Source organism: Dasypus novemcinctus, chromosome 17 (genome assembly GCF_030445035.2).
Source record: "Dasypus novemcinctus isolate mDasNov1 chromosome 17, mDasNov1.1.hap2, whole genome shotgun sequence".
NCBI classification, from domain to species: Eukaryota; Metazoa; Chordata; class Mammalia; order Cingulata; family Dasypodidae; genus Dasypus; species Dasypus novemcinctus.
In genome coordinates, this window is record NC_080689.1 from 2,731,607 (window position 1) to 2,756,142 (window position 24,536).

Here is a 24,536-nt window from a genome sequence, read left to right on the forward strand (position 1 = left end):
CACAACTAAAAGGCAGCTCAGCTTCCAGAAACGGGAAAGTCTGTGGAGCAATCCTGGAGGCCTCCACAATTAACACCTTAAACTAATAATAGTCTAGTGTGACTAGTATCAGCCTAGTTTTGGTAGTAAACAAACTCTCTACTCCGATGTCTCCTTCCCTCTTCCTTTATATTGGTAATTGTCTCAGATTACATCTTTTATTTTTATTTTATTTCCCTCCCCTTCCCCCCACCCCGTTGTCTGCTCTCTGTGCCCACTCACTGTGTGTTCTTCTGTGTCCACTTGCATTATCCGGCGGCACTGGGGATCTGTGTCTCTTTTTTGTTTTGTCATCTTGCTACATCAGCTCTCTGTGTGTGTGGCGCCAATTCTGGGCAGGCTATACTTTTTTCACAGGGGCGGCTCTCCTTGTGGGGTGCACTCCTTGTGTGTGGGGCACCCCCTGCATGGGGGTGCCCCTGTATGACACAGCACACCTTGCACGTGGCAGCAGTGCACGTGGGCCAGCTCACCACACGGGTCAGGAGGCCCTGGGGATTGAGCCCTGGAGCCTCCATATGGTAGATGGACGCTCTATCAGTTGAGCCATGTCCACTTCCCTAGAGTACATCTTTTTACACTGCATGCTCATTAACATAAAATTTAATTACTGCTTTACGCCTTTGGCTTTTAAGTCTTATGGGGGGAATGTAGATGTGACCAATATTACAATAATACAGGATTTTTGTTATCTACCACGTAGTTACCAATGTTCTTATTTCTTCTTCTTTGAGTTTGTCTAGCAACCTTTTATTGCAGCCTGAAGGACTCCTTTTGGTGCTTCTTGTTTGGCAGGTCTTCTAGTACTGAATCTATTTCAACTGCTGTGCTTTGCAGCTCCCAAATTTCTGTTTGGTTCTTTTAATAATTTCTATCTCTTCATTTTGTTCAGGTGACATTTTCCTAATTTCCTTCAGTTCTTTGTACATGGATTCCTTTAGCTCATTTTTCATAACTAAGATGGTTCATGTGAACTCTTCGGCTGATATTTCAATGTATGAGCCTCCTCAAGGGTGGTTTCTGGCAACTTTTTTCCACTATAAATGGGCCATACTTTCCTGTTTTGTTGTGTGCTTTGTAATTTTTCGTTGAGAATTGGGCATTCTGAGCACTCGGTTCTTTTAACCCTGGAAATAGAGTTCTCCACCCCCTCTGGAGCTGCTGGGTGGTTGTTGTTGAGCACCAGGGACATCAATTTGTGACATTTCCAAACTATTTTGCTCCCAATCATGGAAGGGAAAGAGAAAGGAGGTTTAAAAAAAAAAAAAAGGTCCTGCCTCTTTCAGACTCCTCTGCCTCTTTTGCTGATGGGGGTTGGAAGAGTGGCCCCTCAGGAGCCCCCAGCCACTCTGGAGTCCTGGTCCAAGGCTGACCACCCACACCTGGGTTTTAGAGGATTAGGTCCTTATGGCCCACCTGGCACCAGCCCCATGGAATGGGGGGTAGCCACTGCAGGGAGGGTGAAATTCATTGATATTTATCATAGTTCATCAAACTCTTTCTCCAGCCCTTCCCTGGTTGCTGCATCATGTTCCAGTAGACTCCAAAACAGTAGGCTTTTTTTTTTTTTGGCGGTATCGGGGCTGAGGATTGAACCTGGACCTTGTATATGGGAAGCTGGGACTCAACCACTGAGCTACACCAACTCCCAACACTAGGCTTTTGAACATATAGTACAATTATAACTTTTTTTTTGAAGTTTTTTTTAAATTTCTCTCCCTCCCCCGCCCCCCCCAGCTGTCTACTCTGTGTCCATTCGCTGTGTGCTCTTCTGTGACCGCTTCCGTCCTTATCAGTGGCCCCGGGAATCTGTGTTTCTTTTTGTTGCGTCATTTTGCTATGTCAGCTCTCCGTGTGTGCAGCACCATTCCTGGGCAGGCTGCACTTTCTTCGTGCTGGGCGGCTCTCCTTTCAGGGCGCACTCCTTGTGCGTGGGGGCTCCCCTACACGGGAGACACCCCTGCATGGCATGGCACTCCTTACGTGCATCAGCACTGCGCATGGGCCAGCTCCACACAGGTCAAGGAGGCCTGGGGTTTGAACCCTGGACCTTCCATGTGGTAGGTGGACGCCCTATCCATTGGGCCAAGTCCACTTCCCATAATAACTTTTAATATCCTTGTCTTCCCATTCTAATACCTAACATTTCTGAGCTGGATTAAACTGATTATTATTCTCCTTATGAATCACCTTTTCTTGCTTCTTTACATGTTTGGTTCTCTTTGCTTGGAGACCAGATGTGAATTTTTCCTTGTTGGGTGCTGGAATTTCTTTCTATAAATATTCTTGAGCTTTTGCTGTGATGCAGTTATGCTCCTTCGAGAGGGCTTGACCCTTTGGGACTTGGTTTTATGGCCGACAACAGGACTGGATCAGAGCTCATTCTAGGCCCGACCCTCCCCTCAGAGGCCAGGCCCTCGCGAGAGCTCTACCCAACGCCCAGCCTCCCTCTCATCTCTCTGGCTCTTCTCTCCTGGCCTAGGTAGTTGCCACGTGGGCGTGCACAGCCCAGCACTGTGCTGAATCCTCCAGGAGCCTCTGCAGATCTCTGCGTTCTCTCTGCCCGCTCTCTTCTTCTCAGTATGTCCCATGAACTCGTTTCCTTGGTTTCCTGACTCTAGCTCTGTCTCCACAGCTCCTCCTCAGTTCCCCTCCCTGTTCCACAGCCTCAAAACACTCTCGAAGCATGAAGCATGTTTCCTGCCTCTGTGGCATCACTGTTTCTTATTGTCTCATGTCAAAAATCTTGAGGACCACTGTTCTGTATACCCTGCTGGAGTTTGTTTCCATCTCACAGGGGGTTAAATCCGGTCCCTATTACTCCATCTTGTGAAGCAAAAATACCCCCCTTCTTGGCACGGGCAGGAGCAGCCCTGACCTCTGCCTGACCTGTGCGTTCCCCCATCTCCCTGCTTCCCATGGGTCTCTCTGGCCACTCAACAGCTCCAGAGGCTCCATTTCCAGAACACAGCCGGCAGCACCCTCTGTATGTCCCACAGGTGGATCACCGTCCTCCCCACACCTGCTGCCCTCTGCCCCCAGGGTGTCCACACGAGTGACACCACCTCCACAGTGGCCCTGCCCTCTCCAGGCTGGAGAGCTGGGAGGCGGGCTCACGCCTCCCTCCCCGTTACCCCCCACTGTCCCCCCTGGACAGCTCCAGATCCTGACCATCTTTCACCATCTCCACCGCAGGCCAACCTGCACATGCCCTTCCTTGGAGCAGTGGCCAGAGCAACGCCTCCAAAGGCAAGCCCGACCGTGGCACACGCCCCCAGGCCCTTCCAGTGGCCATGTGCCCTTGGACAAGGTTCAAGCGCCTTCCTGGGGCCGGCGAAGCTCTTGGTGACCTGGTTCCTGCTGAGTTCAAGGACCCGGTCGAGGCTGCCTGTGTCATTGAACGCCTCTCCCGTGGAATCCTGCTCTCTGCCGTGGAGATTTCGCCTCTCTTCTCTCTTCACCTGCTCGCCCCTGCGGCCAGTGTTTTTACTCGGTTAAGGCCTGTGGCCTCCGCTGGCACTCTGGCCTCGAGTCCTCCACGTGTCCTCCACGCCACGTCTGTGCCGCCAGCGCTGCACGCGCGACCCTCCGGCCACTGCGGGGCTGTCGCCACAGGGCCCGGGAACATCTGGAAGCGCTCCCAGGTCGCGCAGGCGCAGTGGCGACCCCGAGCGGGCGCCCCGCAGGCGAGGATTCCCGGGCTGGGCCCCGCCCCCGGCGCCGCCCCGCCCCTCCGCGGCAGGGCGCCCTGCTATTGGCCGGCGTCGGGTGACGCCACAGGCGCGCCGACCGTGCAGGGCGCCTCGGGGTTTTGTGGCCGCTCGCCCAGCTGCGCCGTCGCGGGTGCTGGGGTTTGGGACGCAGCGCGGGCAGGTAGGCCGGGCCTGGAGGCCGATGGCAAGGCCGGGCCGAGGCCCGCGGGCGCTTCGCACGGGCGGGGGGCCGTGCGCGCCCTGAGTGCGCGGGACGGCCCCGGGCCGCGGGGGCACGGGACTGGCGCGTGGAGATTGCGCTGTGTCCACCCCAGGTCGCCGCCTCTTCGCCCACGGGCACGTTGGCAGAGTCGGGTTGAACGTGGGTTGTGGGGAGTGGCGGTCACTGCAGAGCCACCGGGGCCACGCGCCGACTGTCCCCGGCAAGCGATTTCATCCCTTCTGGGGCCTCGGGGACCCCTTTGCGTAGTGGTCAGGGTGGCGTGGGCCTCCCTTGCCTGGAATGTGGAAAGGGCTTATCTAGGAGATCTTGGGACCAAAGGCCAGAGGGCAGGCGCGGGTTTCCGGGCAGGTGGACCTTGGGGGATCCCAGCTTCTCACCATGATCTTTTGGGCTGAAGGGCCCTACGGTCGTGGGGTGGGGATGGGCTGCACTGGATACCAGACCTGTTTTCTGAACCAGGGACATCGGTGTCGCTTGGACTTGGTTTCAAATCCCAGCTCTTAACCTCCCCTGTTCAGGACCTGGGGACATTGGGGAAACCCCTTAAGCTCCCTAAGCTAACAGTACCTGCTTCCCACAGTTGGTAATTAAATTGATAATTAAACAGTTGCTAATTAAGGCAGAAAATTTAGGGAAAGCACTTAACACAATGCCTGCTGTTCAGTGGAGTGGCAGCTGTTGCTTTGACACGTGCACTTTGGTCCAGTCAAGGGTCAACCTCACCAGCGCGCAGTGGTCTAACGAGTCCTTATAGCTGAACAAGGCAGTGAAGTGGAGCTGGCAGAGGCTCCTCCACTGGCTTGAGCGTAAAGGGCTATTTTCTTTTTTAATGCTTTGGTGGTTCTTTTCCATTTCCTTGACTAAATATTAGTATTTGGTGACTTAGCCAACCCCATTTTAAATAACTCAAAGCTGGATTCAACCTGTTCAGTATTAATCAGATCATCTTTTTCTTGGATTTTCAGTTGCATTGTATTTCATCCATTTGTACCTTTCTGATAAAGATTAACTTCTGTTGTTGTCTGTTTTTTGGTATTTATGGTATTATTTTTTCAATAGACTATTTTTCAGAGCAGTTTAGATTTACAGAAAAATTGTGTGGAAGATACGGAGGGCTCCACAGGGCTACTTTTAAAAGCAAGGAGCCGTGCGAGGGAGGTCAGGAATGGAGGCCAGCCTTAGATTAGGACAAAACAAAGAATGGAGGGTGGCTTTGAGTGAGCCTGGAACTCGAAACGCCTGAGCCCCCTGATAAGTCTAGGTGACCCGAGAGGGGAGGGTACAGCCGTGTCTCCTCAGGCTGACGGTCACGCAGCTTTCCAAGCACTGAAAGCCAGGCCTCTGCCCTGACATTCGCTCATTTGCTCACTCAACCGAGTTTTCTGGCGCTTTGAACCCAGCAGCAGGCGGGACACGTGTGGCCCCTGGGACGCAGGACGCAGCCCTGTGGTGTCCGTCAGGCCGGGACCCTGAGGCAGCCTGTGCTCCAGCAGGAGAAACCAAGTCGTTGCCTTCTGGAGAGGCAGGCGGGCGCTGCTCCAGAAGGCCGAAGCGGCTCTGGCTTGGTCCCGTGAACAGCGGGAAACGTTTTAAGCAGGAGGGCAGCGGGATCCCATTTGAAGTTTAAAACTTGGTGGTGGCAGCTGTGAGGCCGGTTTTTGCCAGTGGTCACTTGCCCAAGCTAGGCCCCCCTCGAGTTCACATTGCATTCAGTGGCCCATTGTGGGCTTAGCTCTTTCCAAGTCCTGCTCATTTTAGCCCAGCCCAGCGTCACTTCCTCAAGGAACGGGACAGAGCCAGGGACCTTCGCAGCACTCGTCACCACTGCAGAGTCTTACTTGTGCCACTTGTTGTTGACATCTGTCTCCCCTCTGCTGCTCCCCCAAGGCCTGCCGTGGCAACAGTTGAGAGCTTTCAGAAAGTATTGGTTAAAGGATCGCCACACTCCCTGGCACCCAATGCCTGGCATGAAGTGGTTGCTTCTCTATCCAGGTTTCATGGCATGCGTCAGTTTGAGCAAGCAGCCATGCTTAAGAGTCGCGGTGAGGGCTCACCTCCCACACCGTGTGCCAGGGATGGGTGATGGGGCGACGGGCTTGAGCTGCCGCTGACTGACGTCGGGGACGTCAGCGCTGGTTCCGGGCTCCTCCCCTGGTACCTGCTTTTTTCTCCGCAGGCTCCGATGCTGGGCTCTGGGAGGAGGCTGCTCACGGCTCTGCTGCAGGCCCCGAGGTGGTCCTTTCAGCCTTCCAGGAACATGAGACTGGTGCAGTTCCAGGCTCCCCACCTGGCGGGCCCTCACCTGGGCCTGGAGGCAGGGAATGGCGGGGGGGTCATCAACCTCAACGCCTTTGACCCCACGCTCCCCAAGACGACGATAGAGTTCCTGAAGCAGGGGGAGGCCGCCCTCTCGGCGGCGAGAAGGTACATCGGCAGTGTCGCCCCAGTCCCCGCTCCCTCCTCCCACCCCACTCCGGGAAGCAGAACTAGCAGGGCAGCCCCCCTTTCCTTCCTCACCTGTTCTCGTAGCGAAGAGCCTTGGAAATCTCATGGGACAGTATCCTCCGTTTTCAGACAGGGAAACTGAGGCCCAGGAGAGATAGATGATTAACTGTCCCAAAGCCACACAGTTGGTGGTGGAGCAGGTCTCCACTCATCACCGCACCTGTCCCAGGATTTAGTCGCTTCCCTTCTGAGGGGCCTGGGGTTTGGGGTCCTCAGAAGCATCTTGGGAAGCTGGGGCAGTGCTTGGTCTCCAGGCCTCTTACAGGAGAGAGGCTTCTCCAAGGCCGGGGCCCCTGGGCATGGCCCAGGCAGGTGGGCCTCGTCCGCTGGGAGCCTGGAGATCTGGTCCAAGGGCGAGGGTGGAGAGTGCGCTGGAGCAGCCCTGGTGCCGCTTCCCCTGCTCAGCTGACAGTGACAGCGAGGGAAAACCCCCTCCCACGTGGCAGGGGAAGCGTGTGGGAGGCCGTGTGGAGGTGCCATCAGAAGGAACCGCACCCACACCCACGGTCCAGTGCCGGGAACCCCACTCGGTGTTGTGCTGCCGCCACCACCATCTGTTACCCAAGCTTTTCCTTGTCTCAAATAGAAATTCTAGACATTTTAAGCCTTAACTCCCAGTTCTCTAATCATTGTATGTATATTACTAGAATAAAAGTTATTTTTTAAATCTATTTTAAAATTCTGGAAAGAAATTACAAATGCAAGTAGCTCAGGCCCGCCATTGTACTTAGGGAGGCTTTTCTGCAGCCACGCCTCCAGCTGGGCGGGCGCGGCCTGTACCAGGGCATCACCGGGCGGTCTTAGGAGCACAGGACTGAAAGCAGGCGCCACTTCCTTGCTGGAGCTCCGGGTCTCGGCAGTGCGGTGGTAGCAGGCGGAAGACAGAGGACGTTGTCTATGTGCTGTTAGGGAGAGCTCCAAAACACAGGGTTAGGTCAAAACACGGCGTGTAGCGTGCTGCCATCCACACAGTGCGGTGGGGAGAAGCGGCCGTGGGGTGGCTGTGGGGGCTGCGCGGCAGAGGCGGTGGGGACCTCCGCGCTCCATGAGCTGCAGGCTGAGCCAAGGGCTGGTGCGCCTAGAAGGAAACTCCCTGGAAGAAGCAAAACCCGGGGCTGCTGCAGGGACCCCCGGCCAGCCCCTCTCCTGTGCTGCTCCCTGCAGAGCCCTGGATGCCTCCTTGCCAGTCCTGCCGCGGTCGGAGGTGACTTTCCTGCCGCCAGTCACACGGCCAGACAAGGTGGTGTGCGTGGGCATGAACTACGAGGACCACTGCAGGGAGCAGAACGTGCGCCTGCCCCAGGAGCCCATCATCTTCAGCAAGTTCCCCAGCGCCATCGTGGGGCCCTACGACGACATCGTCCTCCCGCCCGAGAGCCAGGTCGGTGCTCCCGCTGCCCTCCGAGGTCCCGGCGCCCTGCTAGGCGCTCTGCGCTGGCACCTAGCCGACCAGGCCCGCCCGTCGCCGCCCAGTGCCTTGTGGGGCGTCGGGTCAGGCGCCCCCCCCCCCCCCCCCCCCGCAGGCAGTCGGCACCACGTGGTCCTGATCGCGGCAGTCCAAGTTGGTAAAGCACACGGCGCCACGTTCCCGCTATGCAGCACACGCCACATCTTGCCACCTTGTCTTCCCAGGGCTCGAGTCCTGTCTCATGTACCCTTTCTCTCGGCTAACGTGCGGTCCCGTTGTCCACAGGCCCTACACCCTCAGCGGGCCCTGCTGCCGGGCGCTCAGGGCTTCCACTTGGGGCATTTATAAGTAACGCTGCTGTGAACGCGCTGGTAGACTCCGGGCCTACGTTGCCCTTGGTTCAGCCTTTTAGAATTTGAACGTCTGGGTCAGCACTTGGGCGGCATTGCAGAACCTTGAGAAGCTGTGACGCTGACCTTTGGACAGCGACCTCGTGCTCCCGGCAATGCACTTGTTAGGCCAGTGGCTAGCTTTCCCCTCACTTTCATTTTAGAAATGCTTTGGAAATTAGCTGTCTACAGAAAAGCTGAAGAGACAGGGACCGCTCAGACTCGTCGCCTGGGCGGGTAAAGCCGCAGTTGCTCCCAGCCCTCCCTGCGCACACGCGGTTTTTGGGGTGGGGGCAGGTGGCCTGTGACTGAAGCATTGAAGCCGTTTCTTGGGAGCATGTGGGTGCAGCCCTGAGGTTCTGGGGGACCTCGTGGGGAGCTGCCTGGAGCCTGCGGTGCCCCCACTGCACCTGTGGACTCCCCCAGGTGGGCGCCCACCGAGGCGCAGGTGCAGCTCTGGCACGGCCGCCTGGCCGCTCACCGCTGCTTCCCCCCAGGAGGTGGACTGGGAGGTGGAGCTGGCTGTGGTCATCGGGAAGCAGGGCAAGTGCATCAAGGTGAGGCGGGGGCGCCCGCTGGGAGCGGCGCGGGGGTGGGGTCCTGTGCCTGCGAGCGCCGAGCTCGCCCATCAGCAGTGGTGCTGGCCGTGGCACCCAGAGGTGGGCAGTGCCCCAGCCTGAAGGCTGGGAGAGCCTGGGGCCCCGGGGTCTCCCCTCCACTCTGGCCAATCTGCCGCCTCATAGGCCACGGAAGCCATGGCGTACGTGGCCGGCTTCACCGTGGCAAACGACGTGAGCGCGCGTGACTGGCAGATGACCCGCAACGGGAAGCAATGGCTGCTGGGAAAAACCTTCGACACCTTCTGCCCCCTGGGCCCTGCCCTGGTGACCAAGGACAGTGTGGCAGGTAGGTCGCAGGTAGGCCCCATGTGGCCCCTCAGCCCGAGGCAGGCGTGCAGGGCAGGGTCGGCATGCCGCCCACCCTCGGCCCCCCACTGCCCATTCCCAGGAGAGCAGGCCTCAGCCTCGGCCACCTCCACGCCCCACCCAGCACCCCTCCGATTCCAAGTCGGGGCCAGGTCCCTCGGGCGCCACGGCGCACATCGTGCCGAGCCCCGGCACTTCCTCCCGTGAGGGGCTGCGAGGCCACCAGGGCCCCGCCCCAGCCTGTGAGCCGGGCGAGCGGGCAGCGCAGCCCCTCAGCAGGCATGTCCCACCCCGCATCTCACGCCCACGCAGTCCATGTCCCCAGTGGACTTCGCTGGTGTCCAGTGGCCCTGCCTGAGGGGTGCATGTGCACATAGCACCCAGAGCTCTCTGTTCAAAGTCCAGAATGCTGGGGGACCAGGATGCTTGTGGGTGACCCCCCGTCAGGGACCCCAGGCCTCGCTGCCCATGCTGCAGCCTCTTCCTTGGGGTGCCGGGTCATCTTCTGTCCACAGGCCTGAAGACCCCTGCCCAGGTGTGCCTGACGCCTCGTTACTCAGGGACAGCCACAGGCACTCTCCTGGGGGGCCGCCGCCCTAGGCAGGGGCGCAGGGGAGGGCGCAGGCGGGCAGTGCCCTGCCCCAGGGGCGTGGGCAGCAGGCCCAGCCGCAAAGCCCTTTCGCCCGGCGGCTCCCGGGGAGGGCACCGGCCCACAGCGTCCGCTCCGCCCTAGACCCGCACAGCCTGGAGCTGCGCTGCCGCCTGAACGGGGAGGTGGTGCAGAGCAGCTGCACCAGCCAGATGGTCTTCAGGACGGAGCAGCTCGTGGCCTGGGTCTCGCGGTGAGTGGGCCGGGCGGGCGGCCTGCAGCCTGCGCGCCCCGCGCCTGGTCTCACCGGGGCCCTGCTCTGCCCAGGTTCGCCACTCTCTACCCGGGGGACGTCTTCCTGACGGGGACGCCCCCGGGCGTGGGTGTCTTCAGGAAGCCTCCAGTCTTTCTCCAGGTAGGACGGCCGGGGGCGCGAGGGCCCAGGAGGCGCAGCGCGGGCACGGGTAACAGGCTGGGGGTGACGCCACAGCCTGCTCTGTTTCAGAGGGGAGACGAGGTTCAGTGTGAGATCGAAGGCCTCGGCGTCCTCGTCAACAAGGTGGCGTGACAGCCCTGCTGCCGGCCTGGACTCTGGACACGAGGCTGGGCGCGCCTTCCCACCCAGCTCAGAGAGCCCGTGCCAGCCCCGGGGCTCCCCGCTTTTAGAGGGAGTGGAGATGAGCGCGCTCTTTAATAAATTTTTCAGACCAAGACGGCACCTTGGTTTCTGCTCACGTCTTTTCGGGGTGAGAGCAGGTGTCTCAGAGCCGGGGAGGTGGGAGCGGCACACGGACGCGCAGACACGCAGACAAGCAGACCAGAGACGCAGCTGGCTGGGACGGGACTCGTCTGGTCCTTGTTTATCACATGGAGGCCGGGGGTGTGGGGCAGGACAGCGCGCTGGCAGGACGGGGCGTGAGTGGCGTGAGGCAGGGGCAGGACGGGGCAGTCGGACCGCAGAGCTGTGGCAGCCCAGCAGGAACCCGCCTGCCCCCGTCCTCGGGCTCCAGGGCGGCTGGGTGCTGCGTGGGGGCCCCTCGGCAGGGACCCACCCAGGGCCTAGCAGCAGAGGAACTGCCGGATGAAGCACTCCAGCTTCTCCTGGTTGTCGCGGCTGGCGAAGGCCGGGGCCAGGTCGAACAGGGGGCCCGTGGGGCTCGGCGTCTGCCGCAGCACCTGGGGGGGGAGCGCTCAGGGCCAGCCCCCCATGCCCCTGCCCGAGGTGCCAAGTCAAGGCCGCCGCCCAGCCCTGCGGCCCCTGCCCTGTGAGGCTGGGGGGCGAGGAAAACCCTCACGCCAGACAGCGAGGGACCCCAGGGTCTTCACGCGCCAAGGCCAGGGCCGCAGGGAGGAGAACGGGGCTGCAGGCGGGCGGCGGCCCTTCTCACCCCCAGGTCCCGGAAGGTCCACACAGCCCTGACGGCGAGGTGGGGGTCGGCGCACTCTGGAAGGAAGAGCGCGGCGTGGCGGGGGCAGCCGGGCGCTGGGCCGTCAGCCCTCGGCGCCCTGGGTGCCCCGTGTGCCCCGGGCCTGCCTGCCCAGCGAGGGCGCAGCCGCCGCCCCCCAGGGCCTCACCGAAGGAGCCGTCTTCCTGGGCGCCGGCCCGCAGGAACTGGAGCAGCTGCTCCGTGAAGCCCCGCTCTGCGGCAGAGGGCGAGACCTAGCGCCGGGCGGCGGCCACGGGGGCGGCCCGCGAGCTCCCCGCGCCAGGCCCACCTGTGTCGGGCAGGCGTCCCCGGCGCAGGAAGGCGGCAGCCTGCGCGAAGGCCCTGAGCAGAGGGCTGAGGAGGCGGCAGAGGAAGAGGAAGAAATCGGGGCAGCGCGACTGCTGGCTGAGCTGCGGGCGCAGAGCGTGAGGGTGAGGGCGAGGGCGGCACCGGCCCCCTGCCGCCCCCTGCCCCCCGCCCGCAGCTGGCCTCCCCCCGCGCACCCTGAAGAACCGGCCCGCGGCCTCCTCGAGGTCGTCGCTGTCGCTGTCGGTGAAGTCCCCACTCGGCTTCCACAGCAGCCTCGTGCTCAGACGCTGCCGCCCCGCGTCGCACGCCGGCCGGGACCCGGGGGTCTGGGGGCCAGGCCAGCTCAGTCCACGCCCCCGACTGGTTCTGCTGAGCCAACGCCCCAGGCCAGGCCCCACGGACGAGCAGCGTGGGCTGCAGGGGACGTCAGCCCAGTCCCTCGTGACGGGCACGCACAGGCCAGGCCAGGGACAGTCAGCTCAGGCCCCGGGCGGGGGGCAGCGGGGGACCCGCAGCAGAGATGCCCGGGGGCAGCTGCCACCGGACGAGGGGCAGAGCAGTGCCGGCTGGCAGGGGCTCTGTCCCAGCTGCTCACCTACCTCCTCGGCCACGAGGAGGCCGCACTGGATGAGGCGGTCCAGCACCTCCTGGCAGTAGCAGTAGGACGACTGGCAGGGCTAGGGGGGGCGGGCAGCGTGGGGCCTCGGGCCGCTGGGCACCCGGCCGCGGGGGCCGCAGGGGCGGGGGGCGGGGCCGCGGGGGTACCTGCAGCAGCAGCAAGTCCTGAGGCAGCAGGTGCAGCAGCAGCAGGATGTGGCGGTGCAGCTCGCTCTGGCTCAGCAGCTCCAGGCCCTGCAGCTCCCAGGGCCCCTCGGGCGCCACCCGGCCTGCCAGCAGCCCCCGCACAGCACAGGCTGGGGGGAGCCGGGCTCAGGGAGGGCCACCCCGCCCCCACACACGCGCCCGTGCCCGCACCCGTGCCCGGGACTCACCGCCCACGGCCTCACTGAGGAAGACGGGCAGCAGCTCGGCGCTGAGTCGCGCCAGGTCCGTGAGGCCGGGCCCGGGCCGCGGCACCACCAGCAGGTCGCCACGGTGGACGTGCAGCAGGACCACGTGTGCGCGCAGCAGGCCCAGCGTGTGCCTCACCAGGTGGCGGAGCTGCCCTGAGAAGCCCACGTCGAAGCCACGCAGCAGCGTCTCCTCCGTCAGCCACGAGAACTCCCCCAGGAGCTGCGACAGGAGCACGCCCTGCGCGGGCCGGGTGGCTGAGCAGAGGCCCCCGCCCGCCCCCCGCCGCCCGCCGCCCCCGCCCGGCCCTACCTTGCGGAGCTTGAACAGCAGCAGCGTTGCCATGATGGCCGTGCTCATCACCGCCGCGCTGGCCACGCTGGCTGGGTGGGGGAGGCGCTGCTCAGCCCAGCCCCCGGCGGCGGCAAGTCCTCCCAGCCAGGACAGCCGCCCTGCCTCCCTGGCCCCCTCCCCAGGCCCCAGCCCCTGCCTCTCGCTCCCCACAGAGGGCCCTGAGAAGGCCCGCCGGGGCCCAGGTCCCCTCGAGCCCGAGACGCTCTCCCGGCTCTCAGCCCGCAGCACACGGTGCGGAGCCCGGGCGGGTGGGCTGTGGCCCCCCAGGCCCCATCCCCCGGCTCGGACAGGCCTGCCCAGGGAGGGCCCGCCTGGGGCGCGTCAGCAGGGGAGGCCACGCAGCTCACCGCTGAGGGCGTGCCGGCCAAGCCCCCTCACCAGGAGCTGAGCCTCCTCCTCCAGCGCCAGGAGGGGCCCGGCCGCCGGGGCCCACTCCTGCTCCTTCTCGGTGTCTGGCACGGTGGTCCTGGCAGAGACACGGGCCACAGGTGAGGGGCCCTGGGGGAAGGGCTCCACCAGGGCCAGCCCGGCACGTCCTCCAGGTGACCCAGGCGAGGGAGGCTGGCGACGCCCGTGTGCCACGGAGGGGCCGGGCCCACCTACCGCTGGCCCAGCACGATGGGCTGCAGCAGCTGCTCCAGGCTCTGCCGGCCGCCCCAGCAGCACCTGGCGTTGGTGGCGTACTCCTGCCCAGGACGAGGCTCTCAGGGCCTGCTCTGGCCCCCTGGGCGCCTGCGGCAGGCACGCCGCGCCGCAGCGGCCTTGAGGGCCAGGCCCAGGAGCTCAGGCCGCCCCCCCCCCCCCCGCCGGCTCCTACCTGCAGGGAGAAGGGCTGGGCCAGGTGCACGCGGACGCAGACCCGGCGGCAGCCCCAGCGGCCGCACAGGCCCCGCAGCACAGCCAAGGCGCCTGTCCACAGCCCCAGGGGCGCCGCGGCCTGCAGGAGGAGGCGCCTGAGCGGTGGCCCCAGGCCTGACCCTGCCCTCCCAGCTCGTTCGCTCCCCGTGAACAGGGCAGGCTGCCCCCCACTGGCTCTCGAGGGTTAAGTGGCCTTGGAGGAGCCGTGGACTACGACTAGGGAGCGGCCCTTGGCACCCTGCCCTCAGACCCCCGCCGAGAGGGGCTCAGCCCCAGACACCGCATCGCGCTGCCTGCCCGGGGGGCCCGGGGGTGCACAGGGGCAGGGGTCTCTCACGTGGCGTGCATCGCGCGGCATGTCCGGCACCAGGTCGTAGGTGACAGCCACTGGCACCAGCATGGCATCTGGGACGCTGCCCGCCTGGACAGCGCGCACCACCAGCCCCAGCCAGGCCTGGCCCAGGGCCGACAGCCTCCACGCTTGCGCGCCGGGGGGCTCCTCCAGGAAGACCAGCAGGGGCTGCCCGCTGGCCAGCAGCTGCTCCAGGGCCTGGCGGGAGCGGGCGTCAGGGCCACGCAGGGGACCCCATGCCCCCAGCCAGCCCGACACCCCCGGGGACTCTCACCGCCTGGACCACGGCCCTGGCAAGGGCGCCCTCGGCGCTGTCCGGGGAGAAGGCAGCCTCTGGCGGCAGGAAGAGCCCACCCAGGCGCCGCAGCAGGGCCCTGTGGGACGCGGGGCTGACGCGGGAGGGTGCTCCGCACCAGGGACCCCCCCGCCCAGGCACAGGCCCTCCCAAGGAGCTGCGACAGCAAGCCCCACACACCCGTCCACGCCCCCTGCCCCACATGCGTGGGGGCCCCGGGCGCACCTGAGGGCAGGGGAGCCAGCGTGGGGGCCCCGGGTGCACCTGAGGGCAGGGGAGCCGGCGTGGGGGCCCTGGGCGCACCTGAGGGCAGGGGAGCAGGCGTGGGTGTCCCAGGCCACCCGGAGCACGCCCAGGCCCTGGGAGCGCAGCACGAAGGGCAGCAGGAGCCCGTCCAGGAAGGACTTGTGGGTGGACAGGAGGACGAGCGGCAAGCCCTGCTCCGGGAGAGGACGGCGGGATGCCAAGCGGCCCCCCGAAGCCGGGAGCGCAGGGCCGGCTCGGCAGCCCCGGGGCAGCCCCGGGAGGCTCAGTGGACGGGGCAGCCGAGCACGTCTCCCAGAAGGAGCGCACCCCAGCAGCCCAAAGGGGGATGCACTGTCACGCTGGGCGTCAAGGGCGGGACGAGAAGCCGCCAGAGCAGGGCTTCTTGACCCCCTTGACCTCCCACAGAACCCCTGCCGGGCAAGAAGAATCCACGGGCCCCTCCTAAACCCCCGCTGTACCGCGTGCTATTTAATAGGTACGTCACACCCGCGCCAACACGTCCCCACAGGATGAATTTTCGGACTGCGTTCCGCGCTGAGGCCCCCGTCCCGCCCCCGCGCTGAGGCCCCGCTGAGGCCCGGGGGGCTCACCGCCTGCGCGGCCCGGCGCGCCACCTTCAGCTGGCCCCTGTGCAGCTGCACGCTCAGGAAGCGGCGGTTCAGCAGCCGCAGCAGCGCCCAGCCCAGCAGCCTGCGGAGCGAGGCCTGGCCTGAGCCCGGGGCGGCCCTCCCGTGGGGGCACCGAGGCTCAGGGCCCTTACAGAAGCCGCCGCGGCTAGACCGAGCTTCGGATGGCGGTGCCAGCGCGGAGCACGTGGCCCAACTCCAGCCGCTCGCTTCTGGAAGAGCCCAGGGCGAGGAGGAGGGGCACCAGGGGATGAATCTCGGGGACGGGGTTTGCCCAGAGGCTGGGGGTCAGCCCCGACCCCAGGCAGGCAGGCAGGCAGGCGCAGGAGCCGGGGCGGCACGTCTGACTCTCCGTTGAGGACGGCCCCTGCCGCTCCCTGAGCTCGTGTCCGACAACCGCTGCGCTGCCAGGCCCCAGGGGGACCCACCCTTGCTCTCGAGCAGACCGGGCCTCTCCTGCCCCCTTCTTGGCAGGGGCACTCCCTGCCCTCCTCTGCCTCCTCTGCATCCCTGGGGGCTCCACCCGGCACCACCTGCTCCTGGGGACACTCTGCGCCCCACGTGCCGCGACCTGGGCCAGGGGAACGCCTGGGGGACCCTCCCCGGTCCTTGACCGCTCCAGCTAACTCCGAGGTGGCAGCCAGCCAACACCCCCTCTGCAGAGAACAGAGGCCCCAACCAGGGACGCCCCCACCCGTTACCTGAGCAGGAAGGGGCGGGGTGGGGCCTGCAGGTGGCCCAGGATGCGCCGCGCCTCCTCCTCCGCCGCACGGGGGCCCGGCCCTGGGCCAGCCTCTTCCGGGGCCCTCCGAGCGAGGGCACTCTGCACCCTGCGGGGGAGCAGGCTGAGGGGGCCGTGGTCCCTCGGGTCCCTCCCCCTCCCCAGGGCAAGGGCTCTGCCTCCACCCTCCACCGGCCCCTCCCCTCACCCAGCGCTTTCCAGAACCTTCTGTGGTGCATCTGGGCAGGGAGGTATGTGCTGCTCCAGGGACCACAGGAAATAACAGAGCCTCCGAACCAGCCAGCCCCGGAACCTGGGCACAGCCCCCAGAGTGGGCACGGGGGGACAATCTCTCAGAGAAGGCCCATCCCCACCCGGACCGCAGAGAGCAGACCCCCTCCTGGGGCAGCTCCTGCTGCCCTAGCACAGAGCAGGGGGACGACCCCACCTGCCCGGGCCCACCCACCCCCTCCCCCTCCCCCTCCCAGGACCTGCAGGAGCGCCGAGCCTGGCTGCCCGCTCTGGGGGCCGCGCACAGGCTCCCTGCCCATCAGGCCGGGCCGGCTACCTGGTGTCCTCCTCCTTCACCAGGATGGCGTTGCAGAAGCCCAGGTCCGTCACGCTTCTGTGGAAGAGGGACTCCTGCCGGAGGGGGGTCTTTTGCTCAGCGGTGGAGGGGAGCCACTGCCCTGGCCTCCAACCTGAGCGACAGCCCCCGTCCCCAGGAGACAGCCCTGGGTCTCCAAGGACCCTGAGGGCTGCCTCTGGAAAAGGGCCCGGGGGCCCACAGCCCAGCGCTCCAGGGGAGGAGCGTGCTGAGGCCTCTACAGCTCTGCCCAGTGTCCCCGGCTCATCCCCCGAGAGCCGAGAGCAGGGACCTGGGGCAGGGAGGGCCAATGCCCGGCGGCACAGGGGGTCAGAGGCTTCCCGGGGGCAGCGGCAGCCCCACCGTCACTCACCCAGCTCTTGGGGGTGCAAGTCTGGCAGCAGCGACCCACAAAAGGGCGATACTTTCCCAGGAACGGGGTGACAGCCTCCAGCTTCATCCCAAAGCCTGAGGACCACAAGTGGGCCTGGAAGAGGACGGCGAGGAGAGGTGAGAGGACACGCAGTGCTTGGCCAAGGGCCGGAGGCGCCAGGAGGAAGGGTCTCTGACAAAGGGGGTGCGGGGAAGGTGCCCCCTACCTCCCAGCCACCAAGGCCGCTCCTCTCCCTCTGCTGGGTCTGGAGCCGGGCTCCCAACATGGCTGCCGCGAGGGACTGGAGATCCGGGCACTGCCACCCCTGACGGAGGAGAGCTGGAAAGAGAGAGCGTCCCTGGGGTGGGCCCCGAGCCCCCAACCCACGACACACACCAGGCGGGCCGCGGCAAGGAGGAGGCTGAGGGCGGGCGCAAATCACAGCCCCCCGAACGGCCACCTGTCCTCATGGACCACCAGGACCTGGTCAGGGGCTCCCGGCAACCCCCGCCCTGTACCTCCCAGCACAGACAAAGGCATGGACAGCTAAGACCTCTCTGCGTGGACAAAAAGAACAGGGCGGCAAAGGAACACGCCGTGAGGCCACCAGGCTCCTTCCTGCCAGGAGGTGTTGCTACAGGGCATGGGCAGACACAGGGGTGGGCGTGGGGGGTGGGTACGGGGGCGGCAGGGGGGCAGAAGGGGGACCAGCACATAGACACACTGCGCAGAGTGCTCAGCTGCCCGGGAAGCCCGCCGCCTCCCGTGGCGTGGCCGCGCCCACGAGGGCCCAGGCGGGATCTCCTCGGCCCCTCCCTGCCACCACGGCCCCTCCACCGACCCACACCCACCCCGCAGCACAGCAGCCATCCCCTCTTAGCCCAAATCCCAGGCCCTAAAGCTCTCCGCACCCCAATCTCCACCGCGGCCCGGGGCGGGCCAGTCCCCAGCCCCGTGCCCACTCAGCAGGACGCTCTTTCTTTGCCGCCCAGCCAAACTCCGCCCATCCTGCTAAGGCCACCGTAGGTTTGGGTCACCCTCTAGGCCCCTCCCTGGTCCCCCCACCTGCTCCTCCTCTGGGGTGGAGGCCTCGCCACCCCAAATGTCCGGGGTGTATGTGCCCTGCCCCAGGAGCCTGGAAGTGTCCCGTGCTGCCACCCCCCAATTCCTGGGGGCCGCTCCCCCTCCCCCAGCCTCGCGGCAGTGAGGGGAGCCCAGGTTCCGGCAGGGCCCAGGCTCTGGGGACCACCTCGAGCGCCCGCCCTCTCTGCTCAGGCCCCCGCTGCCCCGTCGCAGTCCCCCCGCTTCCCCGTCGCAGTCCCCCCGCTTCCCGGGGCTAGGGCTGTAACGGGGGGTCCTGCTGGCTTAGCGAGGAGGAGGGCTGCTCGCGAGCCTCAGCGCCCCAAACCCAGGGCTCCGCGCCGGCCCCGAGGAGCAGAGCGCGAGGGCGGCCGAGCGCAGCGCTCCCGCGGGCAGCGGGGCCGCGTGCCGGGACCCCCGGGGCTTCGGCCGGCCTGAGGCGCAGCGGGGGGGCAGCGGGGCGGGCAGGGGGGGCCCCTCTCCCTCCCGCCAGCCGCGTTCTAGGCCTTTCCACCGGGGCGCGGGCACTGCTCGGGCCCGGGGGCCCCGCCGGGGAGTCCCCTGGCCTGGGCGCGGGCCGCGAGCCCCTCGGCCTCAGCCCTCGGCGGGGCCTCCCCGAGCCCGGGCGCCCTCCCGGGGCCCCGCCGGGCCGCCCCGCGCCTCACCCCGCAGCTGCCAACCCCGCGAGGCCGCCCCACCGGAAGGCACGACCACGGCCTCGCGCGCCGTGACGGGCAGGCGGTACAGCCAACCAGGCCGCGCGCCTGGCCCGAGGCCCCGCCCCGCCGCGCCACGTGACCAGCGCTCGGGCGGAGCCGCCTTCCGGCGCGTGGCGGGCGCGTGGCGGGCGCGTGGCGGGCGCGTGGCGGGCGCGTGGCGGGCGCGTGGCGGGCGCGTGACCTCCCTTCCAGCCTGCAGAGCCGCTCTGGGAGTCCGAGCGCCCGTTGAGGCCACGCAGGCCGCCAGGCCCGGGGGAGGGAGGCCCCAGCACCGGCCGGGGAGCAGCGCTGGACCCCGGCGGCCTCAGGGGTGGCCCAGGGGCACATGCGTTCGCCTCCCCTGGGGGTGGGGGAGAGGAGCTGCGTGGAAGGAGACCCCAGCCGGTCTTGTGGCTTTTCTCCAGGCGCGGGCCAGCCGGGGACCCCACGCAGTGCGGGAGTGAAGGGAGGAGCGGAGGCTGCGCCTTGTGCCGGTAGCGCCCCAAGGAGGGACCCACCCGGCCGCAGGGGACCCAGGGGGGACGCGGCCAGCCTCCTGTGGAGTGAGGCCCAGCTGCCGGCCCAGGGGGCAGAAGGAGCCTCCTGCCCCCTCCCCTGGCCTTCAGGAGTACCCCCAATATGCCCCCAGAACGTCTCTAGGCACGCAGCTGACTCTGGCCCGAGGGACGGAAGTCCTGGCCATGGCCTGCCAGCTCTCCATCAGCTGGGCTGGCCGGAGCTGGGAGGGGCTCTTCCTCCTCTCCTGGGCCCACAGGGCTTTGGGGAAAGGTGATGTGCTCAAGAACCCATGATTCCAGAACCTTCTATGCCTTGAACAGTACAGCAAACCACACCCCTGAGAACGTGGGCACTGGTGGCAGGAGAGCAGGGAAGTGGGTGCTGGGAAGTCGCCAACAGGTGTGTGGCGCACAGACCGCCTTCTCCCTGGCCTGGGCTGGCAGCTCCCCCACGGAGAGCTTCTGCCCAGAGGCTCAGGACGGGCAGGGGGAGTGAGGGATCTGCCATCCTTTTAGAATATCGGGGCTCCAGGCTGCCAGGGAGGCCAGGGCCACTCAGAGCCAGTGGGCACACAGCCACATTGCCGGGCCCCTGGTCCTCCCGTGCGTCTGCCCACGCACCTCTGCAGCCCAGTCCTTCCTGAAAGCTCTTTCCTGCGCCAAGATGGCGACCAGCAGGGAGGCTGGCACCCACCCCCTCAGCAACCTCAAAGGAATGTCTGTCCCCACCCTGCAGGCACCACTAGGCCATCGCTGGGTCTGGAGCCTAGTGCTGGCATGGCTGGACCCCTGCCCCCTACCTTGTTGGGTGGGGGCGTCGCAGTGGCCGCCCCAGCAGGAGCAGGTGTGGAGGGGCTGGCTTGCTCGGGGAAGGGATGCTGGTGGACAGAAGCGACACGGTCACCTGTGGTCTATGGGTGTCTTGGCGACAGCAGGCCGTTGGGGCGGAGAGCCTGGCACGCTGTGGGCTCTTGGTGAATGTTGTTCCCTACTGTGCAGTGGGGCTGCAGAGCGGGGGCTCAGAGACCCCCAGCCACCTTGGGAGCCTTTGGACGCTGCCGGAGAGGATTGTGACAGCCAGGCGCAGCCGCCTTGCTCTGTGTCCGCCCTGCCCTTTGCCCCTCCTCGGGGGTCCAGCTTCCCCTGGCCCCTCTTCCTCATAATTGGTGCTGCAGGAACCATAACCATGACTGTTTCCCCCTGCCCGACTTGGCTGGGAGAGGAGGCAGCGGTGGGGGGACAGGCCAGCTGTCCCCCCACCTCCCTCGTGTCCATTTAGCAAATTCCAGGAGGGCAGCCTCCTGAGCGCGGCCAGCTGTGCTGCCACCCAATACAGATCCCAGGCGCGTAACCCTTGTCCGGTGTGTGAGGAGGCACGAAGGCCCCAGGTGCCCACAGGCAGGGGCAGCTGCTCTCTAGGATATCCGGGTGCGCCCCAAAGCCACGGGGCATGAACGGAGCAGGGTGGCGTTATCAAAACAGGGCAGCGACCCGTTGGGACTGCAAGACGGTTCCGAGATAGGGAGCAACTTAACGGGCCATCAAAGGCATATGCGGTCACAGAGAAAGCGTCTTCGTTCTCATCAGAAAAACCCCGACCCACCAGACATACAGAGAGAACGAGCCTGGGTCTCTGTGTGATCCCGTGCAGGGGGGGGGGTCAAGAATCCCTGAGAACACCCAGTCACATCAACAGAGAAACACGCTGGGAACGTCGCCGAGACCCAGAGGGAGGAGAAAGGTTTCTCAGGCAAAACTCCAAAACACACACCATGAAAAAAAAACGGGGGAGGGGGGGTTGGTTATGAAGGGATCAAGGATGCCTGTTCCAAAGGACGGGGACCCCGGGAGAAGACGTGCGCGACCTCCACGAGCGGCCGCTGCGAGGACACGACTTGTGGAGAAATTCACTGGCCCAGAGGTGCGGCCAGGAGGGCGGGAGTCGAGGTGACCCAGCCACAGCCCTGGGGGTCCCCGCCCCGGCCGCTCGTGTCCCTGGTGCAGCGGAGGAAGCTCGTGCGCTGCGGGAAGAAGCAGCCGCCTGGAGGGTGCGCAGTGGGCGAGCGCCGCTGGGGGCGGCAGGGGTCCGGGTTCCCTGAAGGCCGTGGTGCCACGCAGCGGGAGCGCGTTGGCTTTTGTGCTGGGAGTCCATTAGGCCAAAGCGTGCAGGCCCGAGGCTGCGGGAGTGTCCACACGGCCTCACCCGGAGGCACCACGTCACCGAGTCGGCCACAGGCGCCCCTGGGCTCCTGCCACCCCCGGGCACAGCGGGCTGCTCGTCAGTCCCCTCCCTCCCCGGGGCACTGCGGCTGCTCCTCGGTCACCCCCGGGCACAGTGGGCTGCTCCTCAGTCAACCCCATACACAACGGGTCCTGCTCCTCGGTCACCCCCCACCCCAGGCATAGCAGGCTGCTCCTCGGTCACCCCCCCCCCCCCGCCCCGGGCACAGCAGCTGCTCCTTGGTCACCCCCCAGGCACAGCAGGCTGCTCCTCGGTCACCCCCCAGGCACAGCAGGCTGCTCCTCGGTCACCCCCCCCCACCACCGGGCACAGCAGCTGCTCCTCGGTCACCCCCCAGGCACAGCAGGCTACTCCTCGGTCACCCCCCCCCCCACCGGGCACAGCAGCTGCTCCTCGGTCACCCCCCAGGCACAGCAGGCTGCTCCTCGGTCAACCCCCCCCCCCACCGGGCACAGCAGCTGCTCCTCGGTCACCCCCGGGCACAGTGGGTTCTGCTCCTCGGTCACCCCCCACCCCGGGCACAGAAGCTGCTCCTCAGTCACCCCCCGGGCACAGCAGCTGCTCGTTGGTCACCCCCGGGCACAGTGGGCTGCTCCTCAGTTAACCCCACGCACAGCGGGTCCTGCTCGTTGGTCACCGCCAGGCACAGCGGCTGCTCCTCGGTCACCCTGCAGGCTGCCCCGCGGCCCCAGCGCCAGGCTTTCCTCCAGGTGAGCGTCTCACTGCGCTCGGGGGCACTGGGCGCCCGGCCCTCGCCCTCCCAGCCTCCGGGGCCTCTTCCGTGTGCCGTGCTCCGCGGATTCCAGCCTGGACCCAGGACCCCCCGGCCCCTCGGGGTCCCTGGTCTGCTCGAGTCCTCCATTCATAAAAAAGGGCTTCCGTAAGCTTAGGACCCCTGGGGCCCCCGTCTGGTCAGAGGCCCTGCACTGAGCTGGTCTAGCCTGCCCCCCACGCGGTGGGCTTACGCGCCCAGAATGACATTTCCTGGGGTCCACGGAAGCCCCGAGGCGGCCCAGCGGAGCAGAGCGCCCGTGCGCGCGTCTCCCGGCCAGGGGCGCTCGCCCGTCCAGCGCCGCAGCGGCGTGTCCAGAGGCAGGTCCAGCAGCTGCCGCGGGCCCGTGGGGACGGCGGGGCTCCTGGGGGTGTGGGGTGCGCAGCACCCACCTCGGCAAGGACGGGAGGGTCGGAGGGAGGACTTCGCAGCCGCTGGAAGGAGAGACCGCGTGCGTTCCTAGCGACGCGGACGTCCTTGCCACCAGCTGCTCTGAAAAGCAACAGGATAACAGACGCTGCCAAACGCAGAGACGGAAGCCAAGTACGGGCAGCCTCGTTTGGCGAGCGCTCGCGGGAAGGGAAGAGTTAAACCCTTACGGCGCTGCCCCGCGGGGAGGGGGTGGGTGCGGAGGAGAAAGGGAATACCCAAGGGGAGGGCGCCGCCGCGCTGAGGGCGCCACCAGCTGCGCCCGGGGCCCCTGGTCGCCGAGGCTCCCCAAGGCACAGGTCACCCGGGCAGGTCGGGAGAGACGCTCCCAGTGCTGTCACGCGTGCGGGCCGGAGGCATCCGGGGAGCACCCGGAGGAGGGGCCGCCGCGGCGCTGCCTCTGGAGCGCTGGCCCCGGTTAGGGACGTCCCCGAGTCACGTGCTGCGAAGCCTGCATCGGCTTCAGGCGTGGCTGCCTCCAGGTGCTCGGCAAGCCGCCTTCCCCTCGGGCTCGTTCTCTGGCCAACCCTTTGGGTGGCCAAGCCGGTCCCCGGCCGTGCCGGGCTTAGGCACTCACAAACCCAGAGAGTGGGCGCCCCTGTCCCAGAGGGTCCCCCAAAGCCCCAGGGCTGATGCTCGCAGGGACCCCCTGCTGTCCCCAGCCCATCGCTGTGGCTCGGCCAGGCCTGGGTCATGGCCCCCTGGGGGCCGCCGGGGACCCCTGGCTTAGCGGCGTGAGCCAGAGCTCGGCGCTCAGTGTGGAGGTCGTGGGAAATCGAGCTGGACGCCGGCCGTGGGGTCCCCGTGCTGCCCGCCCCCGGTGCGGCTGCCCCAGCGGGGTCTCTCGCCGGCCCTGGGCAGGGGGGAGGCATGACGGGCCTGTGGCGTGCGGCTGGCCGTGTGGCCCGGGGCGCCGGGTCCGTGTGACATCTTGGCCCCCTGGCCAGAGAAAGAAAATGCCCCAGAAGCCCCTCCCGCGGGACCCTCGGGGCCCCTCCCCCTCGCCCAGGTGGCAAGCAGGGAGCGCGCTCAGGTGCTCTTTCCACGCACAGGGCTGGGGAGGGGCCTCTTGGGCTCCTGAGTCACTGCCCGACTCCAAATCCACGAGGTCAGCAGCCAGGAAAGCCCCCGACTGGCCAGCAGCCACCCTGCACGGCGCGCACGGGCACAGAGCCGTCACGCTCCCTCCGCAGAGGCGCCTGGGCCCCCCAGGGAGCCGGCCTTCGGCCACCGCTGGGTGGCTGCTGGCGTTGCCTCGGGGGCTCGGGGGGCAGCGCTGGACCCCCGGGGCCGCGGGAGGCGTGGGTTCTGTGAACCCTCCTTCTGCGTCCCGGACAGCGCCTCCCCCACGCCACGCCACTCCCCTGCGCCGGGGCGAGGGGCCCCAGTTCTTGGCGTCCTTGCTGCGGGGCGGTGCGGTTCCGTGAGAAGCAGAGGCTGCCCGGCGCCGTGTGGGCGAAGGTCATGAAGCAGAGCTCCTTCCCGGAGGCGGCTGCCCAGCGCCAGCCCTGCACTCCAGAGCAGGCGCTCGAGCCACGGAGTCAGCGCGCCTGGAGAGGGCTTGCGGCTGCACGGAGCGGGCAGCCCGTCTCCAAGGGCCTTAACCTGCAAAGGCCGCCGGCGTGAGGCGGCTCAGAGGTGCTTAGTTCAGCACTGCAGTGACACCCACAGCACCCGGCTCTTTCCCTGCTCCGTGCTGCCCTCCTCCATGGGCCAGGTCTGTCCTCAGGCCAGTTCCCTTCATGACCACAAGGTGGCTGCTGTGGTTCCAGGCATCGCATCTGGATATGGAGACACCTTGCAGAGGAGACCCTTCTTCCTGGGGA

The 24,536-nt window shown here is 66.2% G+C and overlaps 2 protein-coding genes across 3 annotated transcripts; one reads left to right on the forward strand and one right to left on the reverse strand.

The window, feature by feature from the left end:
- Positions 1-3,810: 3,810 nt before the first annotated feature.
- On the forward strand, positions 3,811-10,510 carry FAHD2A (fumarylacetoacetate hydrolase domain containing 2A). 2 transcript variants are annotated; one of them, XR_011646061.1, is made up of 8 exons: positions 3,811-3,912; positions 6,152-6,399; positions 7,645-7,861; positions 8,775-8,834; positions 9,021-9,183; positions 9,719-10,045; positions 10,120-10,207; positions 10,298-10,510. XR_011646061.1 is itself a non-coding variant. In XM_058278102.1 (8 exons), the coding sequence occupies exons 2-8, from the start codon at positions 6,158-6,160 to the stop codon at positions 10,358-10,360; spliced, it is 942 nt and encodes a 313-aa protein (XP_058134085.1). In that variant the 5' UTR covers positions 3,811-3,912; positions 6,152-6,157; the 3' UTR covers positions 10,361-10,510. The 2 variants fall into 2 exon arrangements, 1 of the variants encoding a protein (XP_058134085.1); XM_058278102.1 differs by having other exon boundaries at positions 9,937-10,045.
- A 252-nt stretch (positions 10,511-10,762) lies between these two features.
- GPAT2 (glycerol-3-phosphate acyltransferase 2, mitochondrial) lies at positions 10,763-22,762 on the reverse strand. Its single transcript, XM_058278101.2, has 22 exons — positions 22,674-22,762; positions 17,198-17,310; positions 16,972-17,085; positions 16,581-16,654; positions 16,221-16,325; positions 15,993-16,121; positions 15,256-15,355; positions 14,702-14,835; positions 14,378-14,477; positions 14,089-14,301; positions 13,711-13,830; positions 13,497-13,579; positions 13,241-13,359; positions 12,852-12,922; positions 12,521-12,779; positions 12,294-12,442; positions 12,128-12,205; positions 11,723-11,854; positions 11,509-11,629; positions 11,368-11,433; positions 11,181-11,236; positions 10,763-10,968 (listed from the first exon to the last, which is right to left on the reverse strand). Exons 2-22 carry the CDS (start codon positions 17,255-17,257, stop codon positions 10,852-10,854), a joined length of 2,400 nt encoding a protein of 799 aa, XP_058134084.1. The 5' UTR covers positions 17,258-17,310; positions 22,674-22,762; the 3' UTR covers positions 10,763-10,851.
- Positions 22,763-24,536: the final 1,774 nt, after the last annotated feature.

Coding starts and splice junctions, on each gene's coding strand:
- FAHD2A (XM_058278102.1), top strand. CDS start 6,158: ATGCTGGGCTCTGGGAGGAGGCTGCTCACGGCTCTGCTGCAGGCCCCG. Junction 7,862..8,774: donor TCCTCCCGCCCGAGAGCCAG/GTCGGTGCTCCC, acceptor GCTTCCCCCCAG/GAGGTGGACTGGGAGGTGGA. Junction 8,835..9,020: donor AGCAGGGCAAGTGCATCAAG/GTGAGGCGGGGG, acceptor GCCGCCTCATAG/GCCACGGAAGCCATGGCGTA.
- GPAT2 (XM_058278101.2), bottom strand. CDS start 17,257: ATGTTGGGAGCCCGGCTCCAGACCCAGCAGAGGGAGAGGAGCGGCCTT. Junction 13,831..14,088: donor TGCCGCGCGATGCACGCCAC/GTGAGAGACCCC, acceptor CTCCTCCTGCAG/GCCGCGGCGCCCCTGGGGCT. Junction 12,780..12,851: donor TGCTGTTCAAGCTCCGCAAG/GTAGGGCCGGGC, acceptor CGGCCCGCGCAG/GGCGTGCTCCTGTCGCAGCT.